Source organism: Lichenostomus cassidix, chromosome Z, assembly GCF_008360975.1.
Source record: "Lichenostomus cassidix isolate B80296 chromosome Z, HeHo_3.0, whole genome shotgun sequence".
Classification (NCBI taxonomy): domain Eukaryota; kingdom Metazoa; phylum Chordata; class Aves; order Passeriformes; family Meliphagidae; genus Lichenostomus; species Lichenostomus cassidix.
This window is the reverse complement of record NC_139511.1, coordinates 31,596,122-31,611,138: the sequence shown is the minus strand read 5'-3', so window position 1 is coordinate 31,611,138 and position 15,017 is coordinate 31,596,122. Positions and strand designations below refer to the sequence as shown.

General features: G+C 46.2%; 1 protein-coding gene and 1 long non-coding RNA gene across 4 annotated transcripts in view; one reads left to right on the top strand and one right to left on the bottom strand.

Moving 5' to 3' along the window:
* The window catches only part of LOC146424654 (uncharacterized), a 37,911-nt gene that overhangs the window by 4,305 nt on the left and 18,589 nt on the right, over positions 1-15,017 (bottom strand). The window lies entirely within an intron of this gene.
* The window catches only part of PSD3 (pleckstrin and Sec7 domain containing 3), a 115,573-nt gene continuing 111,971 nt past the window's right edge, over positions 11,416-15,017 (top strand). For both annotated transcript variants that reach the window (XM_085042283.1, XM_085042282.1), the window contains exon 1: positions 11,416-11,582. In XM_085042283.1, the coding sequence (XP_084898409.1) occupies positions 11,562-11,582 (21 nt within the window). In that variant the 5' untranslated portion in view covers positions 11,416-11,561. The remainder of the gene's footprint in view (positions 11,583-15,017) is intronic.

The following is a 15,017-nucleotide window of genomic DNA, read 5'->3' as shown; positions in this document are numbered from 1 at the left end:
AAAAAGTCACTTAGCTTGAACTGTGAACTTTTTGAGTAAGGAGCAATGGTAGAAAGTATTCCTCACATTTTGGTCTCTCCCATGAGGTACACAGTACTTACAGTAAAAGTTTTGGGTGGTCTCTACTGTGCCTTATTTACTGCAATGTGCTCTAGTCTTTGACAGCCTTCCACTGTGTTCATCTTCAGGATGCCTTACATCCTCCAGTTCACTCCATGCATATGAGTTTTCCCCACAGTTGTACAGACTATCAGGGCACTCTCATTTGAATTACACAGTACCACACCCTAAGGATGATTCCAGTCCATAAAGGGCGTTTTTGACTGGTGATTTGCCTTGTCTTAGAGAAGATCTTGGTGGCTCGAGATCCATTAGTTGTAGCAGCGTTTTGTGGTGCAAACTACAATCTGCCAGATCTTCTATGGGCTCTGATCTATAGGAAAACCCATGATTGTGGTGGCGGTTAAGACAGATTTTGTCTCTCTGTTCACTTCCACTACCTTCCTCTACTAGATCTGCAGCCACATACTTTAGCCAGATTAAAATGTTGGAATTTATGTCCAACCCCTGCCAAGTCTTGTAAAGTATTCCTTAGATCCCAGAGATCTGGCTTTATTAATTTCAAACATAGGTTCCTAAAGAGTATAAAAGACATTTGACAATCTCTTTTTGCCAGGTTACCTCAGTGCACATAGTACAATGAGTCTTTCCATGTATTTGAATGTTTCATATCCAGAAGAGAACCTTGGTGAGGTACTTGCAAATTCTCAGGCTGCATCAAGTGCAGCTGTTTGGCTTGTGGTCCATAGCCTCAGTACAAAGATTACCATTGTGATGTACACGTTCCATTCAAAAAATGCATTCCCTACAGGAAATGCAGGGAGAATGCAGGAAATGCAAAAAGGATTCCCGTCATGCCACCAGATGATATGGTAGTTTTGTGTCATCATAAGCCTGCAGTATTTGTTTTCTTTAGAGATTAAAGCCATTATTTAAGCAAGTCCATAATTTAAGCAAGTTATTTTAGCAGTAATCACATTCCCATATTGTGAAGTAGGAGGGTTTTCCATTGTACTCTTGGCTTTTGCTAACATCCAGTACAAATCTGTTTGCCTTTCATAGGTATGTCTAAAGAACTGCATGAATTCTTTGGAAAAGCTGAGCCTTTATATTTTACCTACAGAAAACTGTCTATTGCTATCAAGGGAGCCACAAACACATTTACAAATACTAACTTGCAAAGAGAGGCAAACATCTTCCATCCAACTCAGAAAATTCCCTCAAACTCAAATCCAAGATGTGAGTCAAGTTTATTGATCTGAGCTCACTGATTGAAAGGTTTTCCCCATTCAAGCAGGGGGATGGAGAGAAAAACCTGAGTGCCTCAGGAATATCATTCTCTTCTTTTCCCACCCAGTTGCAACAGCTCAAGCTCAGGCAACCTGGAGAAATTCAGGCTCTCCTTGATGTCTCACTCCACAAAGCTCACTCCTGAGGCAGCTGGGCTGGCTGGCTATTTTGTGGCCACTTCAGATGTAGTAGATGCACTTCTTCGTAGTTCTTGACCAGCTAAAAATGTGAATGTGAATCTGAGATCTTTGGGTCTTGGTTTTATAAAGTATTGTGGTGTGTCTGTCTAACTTCATGTATGTGTCTGCCTGCAATGGGACTAATGTATTTACTAGGGACTGAGAGGTGCCTGGCTGAGAGAGATTTGGTTTATTGCCATGCAAAGAGTAGCCTTTTCATATTGAATGTAAGACTCGCAGCTGTCGTTTGATCAGGTCATTTAACTTCTCTACCTCAGTTGTTTCATCTGAGAAGTCAGATTGCTAGGGCTTGCATTTTTGACAAGTGGTGTAGGAGGATTAATTCATGAGTGTGCACCCTGGACTTCAGACAAGTCTACTGGTATGAAGAACTATAATTAAGAATTGCTTGTCCTGCGCTTGAAAACACTTGCACAACAGCCTTCTCCTGAGCACAGCTGACTGTTTCCCTCTAGTACTTAAAGCAGTGAAGGCTGAAAGTGCTCAGTAGGATTGGAATCATACTAAAAATTTACTTTTAAGACAGCCATTGAAAATCCAAAGTTTGGGAAGAACCAAGAGAGACTCCAAAGGCTCAGGTGGGCAGTGATAGCTTTACAACAATTCCAGCAGGCTATGAACAAAGTTTGTATCCCCCACAACTGTCTCAGATAGTTATCACTTCATCACTGTACATACCTCTTCTTTGTCTGCCTTATCAGAAAACAGGAATCCAGCAAGCTCTTCAAGCCAGAAGAGAGTATTTCTGGCATCAAGGAAAGGGAAGAAATCAGCATGTTGCTTCTGCACCAGCTATCAAAAATCTGGCATTCTAATTAAAATACATATAAATGGAAAAGAATTGTGAAGGATTGGAACACACACTTGTGGAACTGAGCAGTTTTTTCCCTTGGGCTGAATTTCGAATTGGATTTGATCTTGAGATAATTAGGGAATTGTAAAGCTGTCTTGATGGAACTGTAAGAAGTCAATATGACAGTGGATGAAAAAAATCAAGCTTTTGAAAACAAAATAAATAATGATTTTTGGATTTGAGGAAGTCAGGAGCAGCACATCTGTTCCACCTGTAGGTGCTGGATCCGCATGGTGATGGTGAGTGGTAGGGACTGATAAATGACAGGCAAGGCCCAGCAACACCCTTGGTTGTTCAGATAAGACCTGCTTTGGAGGAAATTGAATCACCATGCTAGAGTATTGCATAGTCTACGTCATGCCTTCTGCATTGCTGGTGATGATTTTCTGGAAGTAGGGGGAAAAAAGAGATAGATGCTGTATAGCAGCTACTTTGGCTTTTAGTGCAGGCATCTAGGCTGCAGAGGAAGATGTCTGCGAATGAAGCAGGTGAGAGCGGTTTTACCCAGCTGCTGATGGAAGAGTAAGGTTGAGGTAAAGAGCAGGGGGAGCAAAGGTGATAAAAATTAATTTGATTAAATTAATAAAAATTAATTAATTAATTAATTTTTTTGAGGGGAAAAAAGGTAGAAAAATAAAGTTCAAATGCAAAATGATGCTCCTTCACTAGAGCATTCTGTCTGCAAAGGGTGAACGTGGTTAAACGTGGCATTTGGCACAACTGCCAAATGGTAGGAAGAAATGAGAGTGGGGTGGGTAGGAACTTCTTACATTTTTCCTGCTGCTTCAAGTTACATGAAGTGTCAAGTCTGTGCCCCTGTCTCATTGATGAAGTGTTGGCTCCTGGCCATGGGCAGGGTAGTAATTAATCATTAGCTGGCGAAAGGGCAATATTAATAAGATAAATGATTGCTCAGGAGATAGTCAGTATGAGTGCTGGGATATATGGCAGTGGGGCTGGGACTCTTCACCAATAGGGCAGCAACGCTACAGAGCAGGAGAGTAGGGGGACTGAGAGCTCCAGTGTTGGGGTATGGGTTTGAGTGCTCTAGGAAGCCAGGGCCATGAGGAGCAAGAGGTGGAGTTTGGTTGTGAGGAAGTGAGGTAGTACAGGAGACGGCGGACATTTAGAGGATGCATGTTGAGGCTGATTTTTAGGGAGGGAAGAGAGAGAGATGAAAAGTTTGAAAGGAGGTCTGATGTCAGACTTTGGAGAAGAGCAAGAAATTGAAGAAGATTTACATGAGAGGAGAGGATGGGAGTCTTCCCCTGGTAGCCTGTTTTCTACCCACATCGTCAGTGTGTGATGCTAGGAATATGCTCCCTTTCTCTTGATGCAAAACCAAGCCTCCCTTCTTGCTCTGTGCTCCCAGGCACCTTGCAGCTGTTGCTCTCCTAAGGCTTTCCATCCCTTCAGATGGCCCTTCCAGGCTGATATTAGCCCAGCAGGCTGTGCAGCAGTCTTGTGTGGCAGGCTGCCCCAGGAAACCAGCCACAGGAGAAGAAAACACCATACTCCCCCATGCTTGGTGATACAGCTCACCGCACAGCAGACCGTAGCTGTTACCATAGTGTTGCACCACAAAAGTGGCTGTCTCTGGTGTCACACTCTGGCTGGACACTTGATACTTCTGTCTGGAGTCTTTTTCACCTTTGGCTCGTGTTCTCTGCTGCAGGAATGAATGGTGTTTTCCTTAGTTTAGAAAATCTGCCGACAGACCTGCCAGCTGAGACCTTCCAGTTCTGACCAAAGCCAATAATGATCTGTTCACACTGGCTAGGCTCACTCCATTCCGGTGAAATGGTCTTGTCCGCATTTCACTTTCCACCTGTCATTTGTGACTGATGTGTGCTTGCTGCCTGGGCAGAGCTGGGGAGGGATGTGGATGTGCCCATCAATTTCTAGCTCTTGGCTGTCGACACCCATTGCAGTTTTGTTTAGGCAGAGGAAGCGATCTTGTTAGTACTTCAGAGCAATGTTGTTTCCGTTTTTGACTGCAGCATCTCAGCCAGAGGCTGCTGTATGAACATGCCAGAGTTACAGACCATAATTATCTCATTTTGGAGAGGAGAGTGGGGTAAGGTGCCTTATGTTTGCCTGACTCTGAAGGCTGCTTGTTGAATGTAAGTGCAACCACAACTGTTGCACTTACAGTGGTTGCAACAGTCCTTCTCCTGGTTCCTTCTCTAACCAGGAGTCCTTCTCCTGTTTTTTCAGGAGCAGATTGTGCTTCAAAAAGCTACAAAAACCATACAAAAAAAAAGACCATTGAATAAATGTTCCCTTCCCCTCACGTCTCACTGGCTTTGAGTGCAGTGCAGTGCTTTCTCTCTGCTCTGATGTGCAGTCTCAGTCCCCTGAGCCATCTGGCAGGATAAAGAAGACACTCATGAAAACGGGAAAACTGTACAGGAGACTCAACAGGAGTATGCCAGGGTCTAAGGAAGCCAAAACCACAAAGCCACCGTATCTTGGCTTGAAATGTATGCTTCCCTTGATGATAGCATACCATACAGTTACAGCATTTGGCATCTCCTTTTGGAGGTCAAGACCAGAAAGATTTCTGTGAGACTGACTAAGGTTTCCATAGAAAGAATAACACTCTGTAGAATCACATATGTTGTTCAGCAGGGTAAAAGACCACCTGGAGCATTTCTCTTCTGCTAAAATACAGTATGCTCTCCTCACCTGTGTGTTTGAGCATACCAGACTGACTTGTGGGGCTGATGATTCTAGTGTGACACATGCTCTGTAGTACAAGGCAGTGTGTCCTTGTTACAGCTGGGACAGAGTTAATTTCTCCTCGGTAGCTGAGTAGCTGAGGGCTCTGTTTTGGATTCAGAATGAGAATGGTGTTGATAACACACTGATGTTTCGGTACTCTGCCAAGTCTTGTTTATCCTAAGTCAAAGACTTTTTTCCCTTGTCTCATGCTCTGCCAGGGAGGCGGTCTGCAAACGGAACTGGGAGGGAGCACAGTCAGGACAGGTGACCCAAAGTGACCAAGGGGATGTTCCACACCACAGGACGTCGTGCCCGGTGTATGAGCTCGGGGGAGTTACCTGGAAAGGTGGGCGATCTGGTTTCAGGAACGGGAGGTCTGGCTCAGTCAGTGGGTGGTCAGCAATTGCATTGTGTATCACTTGTTTCTTTTTTATTGTAATTGTTATTATTTACCATTATTATTGTATTTTACTTTAATTATTAAACTGTTCTTAACATACAGGTTTTACTTTGATTCTCCTCCCCATACCACTGGAGTGAGGGAGAAGAGGGGAGGAAGTTGAGTGAGCAGCTGCATGGTGCTTAATTTCAATCTAGTCTTAAACCATGACACAGTTTCCATGTTTCCCTCATGTTCTGCAAGGCCAAATCTATCCTTGCCATATGGATGATATTGCAAATAAACAAAAAATTTATTCTGTCCTTTACCCTTTATGTGGCAGGTTGGGGGAAGGGAAGGAGTCTTGGTGATTTGATCCTTAGAAACCATGTAATGATCTAATATGGCACAGATCCAGACAGAGAAACAACACTGAGCTCCTGGGAACTGGCTGAAATTTCTTTTTTCCCTGCCTCCACTGTTGGTGTTCCTCTTCCTGGAGTATCCTGAACTCATAGACCCAGTCTCTTGCTTCCCTGTCAGAAGCAGGATGGAGGGCTTTCCCTCATCCAGAGAGAAGTCTAAGTTGTACCCTTAGTGCTGGGGTGCAGTAGGAGCAGATCTCAGTAGGACCTGCTAGCCCAGGAGCAACTGACTATTTCTCTGTCACTTTTGGAGATGCTTGGGAAGAGCATGAGCAGCATCAATCTGGCTGGTACCCTTCCTCATGGTCTTCACTCTGGCAAACTTTTAGTAGGGCCCCTAGGTGACACCACAATTGCTGCCTCAGGCTGCTTTTGGAGGGAGTTGGCAAGGAAAAGATTTAATGACCTTTCTCTGCTGTGGGTTCATCCATTCCACACAAATAACCAGGAGCTGTGGTTGTTTGCTGGGGAGGGGATGGCAGCCTGCTCAGAAAGTGGTACCCTCTACCTATGGGCTGATTTCAGGACCCTGCAGCCCTTTTCTAAAGAGAAGGTCAAAAAGAGATATTTGCTAGACATGGGGAAGAGCAAGGGTTAAGATAAAGAGAGGAGGTGACAGCAGAGACCCTTGAGGTAACCAAGAACCTGCCAAAGCAGGGATATTCAGCAAGATTTTCTGTGTTCAGCTTGACCTGGGCTAATAAGGAGATTTCTAAAGACTCACCCAGGAGGGGAGGTACTGGGGCTGTGAAGTCCCTGCTTTTGGAAATAATTATAAAATTGGAGATCTCCACAGTCTGATGGGTGGAATAACAAATATTTGAGATTTCCCATCAAATGGTCTAATTCTGGCCAGTTACAGGGCTCCCCAGGCAGGGAATGTTGGTCATTTCCTTTCCTCCCAAAGAACATGTCAGATGGAGGAGGGAGTGAAGGGAAATCTCTGGATCGTTTCCTGGGCATAACAAGACTCTAGAGAATTGTCCATGGGGGAAGGAGCAGGACAAGAGTCAGTTAACCCACAAAAGGGAAGTTTCCAGACGCTTTGGGTATGAGGCCAAACAAACCTTACAACCAGTAAGGAAAAAGCCAAGTGAAGAATGATGACACTGGCATGGCTTGCAGCATACACCTTTTCACAGTGAAGCTGGCTAACTAACCAGTGTATTCACTGGCCAATTCCAGGCTGTCACCCTGGGCCTCACTATAATGATTGACACCTGACTCTTTTTAAGAAATAATAGAAAGGTTACCATCTTTACACATGCCTGGTTTTTCTCAGTCTGCACCTCACTTCCAAGTTTGCTGCTCCCGTTGTGCAGCTTCTTTTCCACCCTTAATTCAGAAAAAAACTGATTGTGATGATGATGATGTTTTTCTGAGTATAACAAGAAAAAAAATGTTTTCCCAGCTGTGTCCAGAAAATCCAGACACACAGAGGAAAATCCAATAAATGATTAACTCAGTCTTTCCATTTGTAGATAGTGGTGGTTTTGGTCAGGGTTTTTTAATGATAGCATTATTTTTTTATATCGCTAGCCTTCTTCTCCCTCAAGACAAAAGCCAGACAAATTTCAAATCAAAGAGATTTGATTTGAAATTCAATGTCCTGAGAAATCTTCTGGCGAGTACCTGGATGATTGCTTACTTGTGGTTTTCTACCTTTTGAATATGGAAAAATTACTTGGAAGTGAGTTTCCTGTACTACTTCTCTGTCTGAGAAGAATAATGAGCAAGACAGCAACTTTATAGGCAAAAAATTACAGACTTTATGCATTGGTTAATCTTTGCAGAAAATTGATTTTGATACATTCCTTTTTTCTTTTTCCTTTTTATTTTTTTCCATTATAGGGTGGGATGGTGAGGTAGGGTATTTTTCAGTTTTGAATTTTTGACCCAGACAATTAAGTTTGTCTTAGGAAGTAGTAGGAAGAGATTCATGCCATCTGTTTGGAAGAGGCACTGACACCGCAATGCTCAATCCATGCATCCAGCTAGGTGCTGCCCTGGTGATGAGAGAAAGCACCCTATGGCCCCTATGTCATGACCAAAAGCAGGTTTGACTCATGTGTTATAGTCAAAAAAACAGGTTTGGTTTGCTGCCCTGTTCCCACTCTGGTGGTTGGATGTGGGCTTGCTTGACAAACACACCTTGGCAGTCCTTGACACTGCCTATCTTACCTATTTTCCTGTTTATTGGCCTCCTGTTTTCCACTCAAGACTCTTTGCAAACAAGCAGTCCACCATAAATAATTTTTTTCCCTGGGTACCAGTTTTGGTACCTGGCATACCCAAACTTGATACTACCACTGATACTGCCATTACATTGATATTGCCATTACCTTGGCAATCTCAGCTGATAGCATTACTGGAGCACAGTTGGCCATGCAAGGCTCTGCCCCCCAAAATACCCCCAGCAACTGCCTGTGCAGTTTGGGCACTTCTCATAAAAATCCCCCTCAGCCAAGCTGTGAGATCCAGCCATCCCTCCTGGTGCTTTCACACTTCTATCTGCCACAGCCACCAGCTTCTGATATTGTCTCCCATTTCCTGTGTCCTGCTCAGGCTCAGCCCAGCACTCACTCACAGGCAGGTCGCCTTCCCAGTGTTGTCTCCCTGCTCCCAATGACTGCCCATGGCTGAGGAATTCGGGACAGCTTAGCCACTACACCAGGCTGGACTTCTCTCTTTGCCACCTTCACACAGGCTAAATGCCTGTGTGAGTTTTTGTTTTTTTAAAGTTTCTATTTGGATTGTGTGAAAATACATGCTGTATGCTCAAACTTAAATTCTTAAGCAATTAAGAGTACTCTGTAACTGTGATACATAGCTCATAACTACTCAGCAAGCTGCCAGTTTTTGTTTCAGGTTTTGGTGACATTTCTTTTATACTTTTTTATATAACTACCTGGAAACTTATATCAAGACTTTGGACAAAAAAATACAGATTTCCTTCATAAATGTACTAAACCCACCACGTTTCTCTGCTGATTGCCCATTCACAGAAATGTTTTAGGATTTAATATGGCCCTTCTGCAGCAAACAATGATCAGTGGTGTAAGAAATGCCAGCTTGTGCCAATTTCAGGACCCCATCACCCTCCTTTGCAGTGAAGATAACCAAAGCTAGATGCCTGCATAGCAGAGGCTTGCAGGATCATCCTGCCCCAGACTGGCAAATGCTCTCCTCTCTCAGTCCTTCGGCACAGAGCATATTCCTGGCAGCCTAAATGTCTGGGTGCCTAAGGCCAGATGCCTGGATCAGAAAGAAAAGGTCAAACTCTAATCAACACAAATAGGGAGGGAAAACCTCCAAACTGGAGTGCAGTGGCTGTATCCACCACCTAGGTGCCCAGGGCAGGGTTATGTGCGTTGCAAGGAGCAGCACCAGCCCCCCAGTCCAGCCCTGCTTTTGCTCCCAGCTGCCTTCTGGCCTGCAGTAGCATGACCTCAGCCTGTCAGGGAAGAGGCAAGCAGAGTGCATCAACTCCTCAGAGACCCAGGCGCTGGGTGGTTTCTTTTTCCGCTGCATTAGCCAGCTCAGATGTGGCACAGATGGGGAATCTGCAGCCTGTGCCCCCACACTGGCTCTTGGGGCCTCAGGGGTGTCTGACAGATGGGACAAAACCCTGGCGGGGCCAAAACATGTTTGGAATCACAGCTGCGGCTGGGGGAGAGGGCTGAAGCCCTTCAGCACATCACCCAGCTCTGCTGGCGAACTTCAGCCACAGACAATGGGTACAGAGGACCTGCATCACAGGGGCCTCTTCGGGACCTGTGCCAGCTGTTTCAGGAGATGGAAAGACAGGTTTTCGTCCACCTGTTTCCAGAGGACAGAAATTACTGGATTGGAGGGCTGCTGAGTAGGGCAGCCTAATGGGGGAAGATTGTGTTCTGCTCCTGGGATAGCTGGGTAAACACAGCTGGTGGTGCTGGGGGACAGGTGAGAGGCTTAGGATGGGGAGAGGGGACATAGCAGGGAAAGAGCAGAATGCCTTCTGAAATACAGTGTACACCTGCAGTCTGCTGCCGGCTGCTGTGGGTGTAAGGCAGGAGCACTACTGTTTGGGTAAGTGTGGAGCAGGAAGAGATGAGAAAGAGTGGGTTTAGCTTAGGAGAAGCATATGAACTCTGCATGCCACACCCTTATTGGGAAGAGCATGGGGAGGTGCTGCTGGATGGAGCCTCCAGACAAGTTGGAAGAGCCCAGAGATGGTGCTGCTACTCCTGTCTTACTGCCAAACAGGGAAAGCTTCAGGCCAGGGTGCTTCACGCATTATGCCTGGAATTACTTTCATCCTGCCAGAAGTGGATTTCTTTTTCCATGGGGCTGGAGAAATGCTGAGATTGCCCAGTGCTGGCAGAGAGGGTGGCTCTGGCACTGAACTGTGAGGCCAGTGGGGAACAAGGCAGGGCTATGCTGCCTCCTCAGCCACAGAGATGCTTCTCTGTCTGGGTGTGGTACACTTACGTCAGTGACTTCATGGTGATGCACTTCTACCACCAGCACTGTCCAAAGCCTTTCAGAACAGCACAGCATCAGAAAACAACCTTGCCTACTGCCTAACACACAGCTTTTTTTGCACATGCTCTGGACAAAGTAAACATACAGAGTATTCAGAGTCTCCTGGTCCTTGGAGATTGTTCCAGAAAGCCTATCCTCAATTTTGATGGGTTAAAACCAAGAAAGTTTTCAGCTGCTGCTGTACAAAACACAAATATACTGAACCTACGGAAACTGTCATCCTCCGTTATGCAGTCTGCCAGCTACTTGTGCAGTTAACTCCTCTAACTGGACTAATGAGATTTGGGGGTATTTTCTAAAGCACAGCTTTTGGCAGAGAAACCCCACTTTTATTGAAAAGAACAACGTGCAAAGGTCCTAGTTAGAGAAATTCTAATGATGTGGCTGCGTGCTCTAAAACCTGACGATGCAAGAGAGCTTCCAGCGAGCTGTGAAAAAAAACAAAAGTGGAAAATCAGTTACGAGTGTTCAGATGAGGTTACTCCGAAGACATCTACGCTCTTCTGCTTTTTGAAGTCTGACTGCGAGGGAAAGCCCCAGGGCTGGAAAAGGCTTCTGCTTTTTTTCCTTTTCTTTTTCTTTTTTTTTCCCCCACCCCAGCAACTGCAAGCCGCACTGAGGGGATTTAGGAGCAGAGTACGGCATGTCCCAGCCCCCGCGGGCTTTGGATGTGTTCCTGCCCAGCGCCGCTGCTGCGGGCCCGCGCTCTGGGTTGTGCTTTTCACTCTATTGCTTTGCTAATCCTAAAATAATTCCCGTTTTCTTTTTTCTACCCCCACTTTTTTTTTTTTTTTTTTTTTTTTTTTTAATCTTTCCGCGGAGCACGTGGGGCGCTGCGCTGCGCTCCGCTCCCCTCCCCTTGATCGCGCCCACCCCCGCCCCCGTCTCCCCTGCCCTCCCCTCACGGGCCGCCGCCCCGCCCCGCCGGGCCCGGCCCGCCGCCCGGCCCGCGTCGCTCCGCGCCCACCGCGCTGGAGCCGCCGCGCTGCCCGGCTCCGCTGCGGGCCGGGGGGCACCACGGCCCGGCCCGGCACGGCACAGCGCGGCTCGGCCCGGCGCGGCCCGGCGGGAGGGCGGCTGCGATCCGCCGCGGCCGGCGATGGGAGATGGAGGGAGCCGGCGGTGCGGTAAGGGGCGGCGTGTGCCCGTGCGGGTGCGGGAGTTGCTCTCAGCCGGGGGCACTTCTTCCCATTTACTTTCAAATTGTTTTTCTTTTTCCTTTTTTTTTCTTTTTTCTTCTTTCTATTTCCTTTTTCTTATCCTTTTTCTTTTCCTTCTTCCTTCTTCCCATACCCCTTTTCCTCTTTCCATTTATTGTTTTCCCTTTTCTCTCTCAATTTCTTTTTCCTTTAAAAAAAACAAAAAAACCAAAAAACCCAGACCTTTTCACAGTGCCCTAAGGGAAAAAGCTCAGAGCCCGCTTCTGTGCTCATTACTGCTAGATCCCGAGAGACACCAGCTGCACCAGGGAAGCTGCACTGGGACCTGCACCTCGGGGCTGGGATCCCCCATCCTGCATACCGTGCAGTTGGTTTTGCTTGTGTCTCCAAGTAACTTGCCTGTGTAACACATCAGCACTGTTGCTGCGCTGACAAGCTCTCTTAATCTCGCCGAATCCTTGAATTAAACGAGACGTTGTCAAAAAAAGTCTGCCTTTGGCTGAATAGCAGCATTGCGCTTTCAGGGCAAGAGTGGGATTGAGACGAATTAACCAAAAGTGTAAAATTGTAGCATATTAAACTACACAAGGATGCTCGTATTCAGTTGAGGTGCTGTCTTCTTCCATGCTTTTGGGAACTGGAGCTACACTTCTCAATGGGAACATAAACGCAGAGTTGTAATGAGTTTGAACTTCACACAAACCCACTGAAGTTGCTAACTCCCATATGGATGAGTATTTCCATGCTATAAACAGCAATTACCTGGCTCCCACAGGGTCCAGTTAGCATACTGTCAGGCCAAGCCACATGCATATGTTATTGAAATGATTTGAGTGTGTAATAGGCAGCTGCAAGTACTATTAGTTTTGTAGCTTCAGTTACGCTTTAATTCTGTCTATGCGTAAGGCCATTAAAACAGAGAGAAAGTCAAATGCAGTATTTGTAACGAAACTGGAGGTTGCACACCCAGCGTTTGAAGCGATTGTAATAGACTGAGAGTCATCCAAGCATTTCTGGTTTAGCTAGTAGAAAGAAGCCTCTTTCTACTCCAAATGCTTTTTCATCAGTCATATCCTTAGCTGCTGTGTTTCAGCAGATGTTACCAGTTTAATGCTCTCAGTGAATCTGTCCTAGCTCTGTTGATTTACACAGAGAGAGAGCTGTTTTGGGGGCATGCTTTTGATGGGAAAGAGGTGAGGTTAACCATGTAGGAGTCCCTCTGCAAATCTGCCCATTCAGTTACAGCCTTGCTTCATTGGGGAGTGTAAGAACATCCTTTGTGGTAGTGGCAGTGTTTAAAAAAATTTCAAGAAACTTACATGAAGCTGTTTTCAAAACTTGAAACAAAAAAATAAGAAGTTCTTAATCCACACAGAAAATTCTTGTACAACTGATCTGTGTGAAAGTGGTTCTCTTGTGCTATTCATGCTTAAGCAGATTGTTTGATTTACTGTTTCCATCTCTGTGCCATGAAATTGAGAGGGAAAAGAGCAGTGAGGATCCTAATGAACATGCCAGTGGCTTTTTTTTCAGCAAATCGTTCTTTACTGTTGTCAAGTTGCACAGCTGAAAGACAGGGATGTTGTTCAGAGTACTTCCCTTCCCCACCTCCACCCCAACACGGTCTTTTCTGTTCTTGCCCCATCACACTGGGAAAGTCTGGCAATTGATTTTGGAGCTTTGGTATGAGATGGCTTGGGGTTTGATTCCTGTGAGCTGAAGAGGGCTCTCTGCAGGAGCATCTCTGCAGGCACTTGTCTCCATGAGTATGTTCTGAGCCAAGTGCTGCAAGATTCAGCATTGGGGCAGCACAAGATGCACACCACACAAGGCCACCAGTGCAAAGGAAGGGTGCCTTGGCCATGCCTGATAAACATTCTTTGCTCATGGACAATAGCTGATTGCTTGAAACAATCCCTGCTTCATGGAGAGATAGGCTGGCAGACTGGAGAGCTGGAGTGATTTTTCTCAGGCTTCTCTGAGGCATGTGTTTCTCTTTGGAGAACCCTCTGTTTGCTTGTTAGGGTCTTGAGAGAGAGCAAGAGGCTGGGGTACTGCTGGTGCTGATTTAGAGATAATTTAGAGGTAGCACAATGTAGTGGCCTAGTGAAGGGAGCCCAAGAAAGGGAGGGAGGGAGGGGGTAGTGTCTGCAGAGTAAGATTAGGTGGGTCCCCAGGGTACTAGGGAGCCATCTGCCAGGCTGCTGTGCTTCAGCTGAGGCTGGACAAACCTGTGAATTGCTGCCAAAACTCAAAGACTGGGGCAGTCAGTCACCAGCCAGAGTATCCTGCTCCAGGCCACCTCTGTGTTGCAAGTGTGGAGGATCCCCAGGGTACAGCAGCTGTTAGAGTTATTCGGTGTGAGTATTGTCAAGCTCACCCAGAAAAGGTGGGAGCAATGTCCCTGGGCTCAGCAGGGATGTGTGCCACCCACTATCCTTGAAGGGACTTTTCCTTGCAAATGGCTTCTGATGGAGACCTGGCTTCTGGTGTAGCAGGGATTTATGATCTGCTTGTCCCACCCAGACCTGCTCTGTGACCTGGGTGGTTCACTGCATTCTGGTGGGCTGTAAAATTCTGTGTGGATTCTTTGCTCTGGAAGTTTGGCTGAGAAGGGGTATGTGTGATAGGGAGCTTCTCTGGACAGTCACTGTACAGCAAAATGGGTCTGCAGATAAAAAAATTTAGGTCTTGTGCAATTTGTGTCTTTAACTTCTGATTGTCTTTCTAAATGTATTCCTGCCCTCCAAACTGCACCATCACAGAGATTGTTTCCAGCCCTTTTTTCCTGTTTGCAGTGATGTGAAATTGGGGCGTGTGTGTATGTAGAAATGATATGCTTCTGTCAGATGAAAAAGCTGTTTGAGACCAGCTCAAAGTGTCTGCCTGACACTTTAATTCTGAACGTAAGTGTCCTACTCCTCTCAGGAATGGCACTGTTTGAAGTATCCTTCTGCAGTATGTTTCCACATACTTTTTCTGAGTGCAGCTCCTCCTCGCTCTGAGATGTTTCTTGCGTTTTTGCCAGCTCCTGTTTGAGACCACAGACTCCTGGGATGCAAATGCATCCAAACATTTATTCTCTGCATTATAGCGATGAGCAAGGCAGGTTGTGGATGGTGCTTAAAAGCAGGGTGGGGTGAGAGCTAGCCCTCTGGGTGCGGGCTTGGTTGCTACAGGGTTGAATCAGGAGTCAGAGGAGCTCGGGTATTATCTAGCCCTTGAAGCTTGAATGGCTCCTGAATTGACTGTACTTCCTGGATGCTGTAAGTAAAAAAACCTGTTTGGGCACTGGATCAGGCTGTCCGTCAGGGATCAAGCTGTCCGTCAGAGCGTGAGCACCGCATTTCCACCTCCACCGAGTACCTCAGCCACCGGTGCTAGCTGTGGGAAGTGCACGGC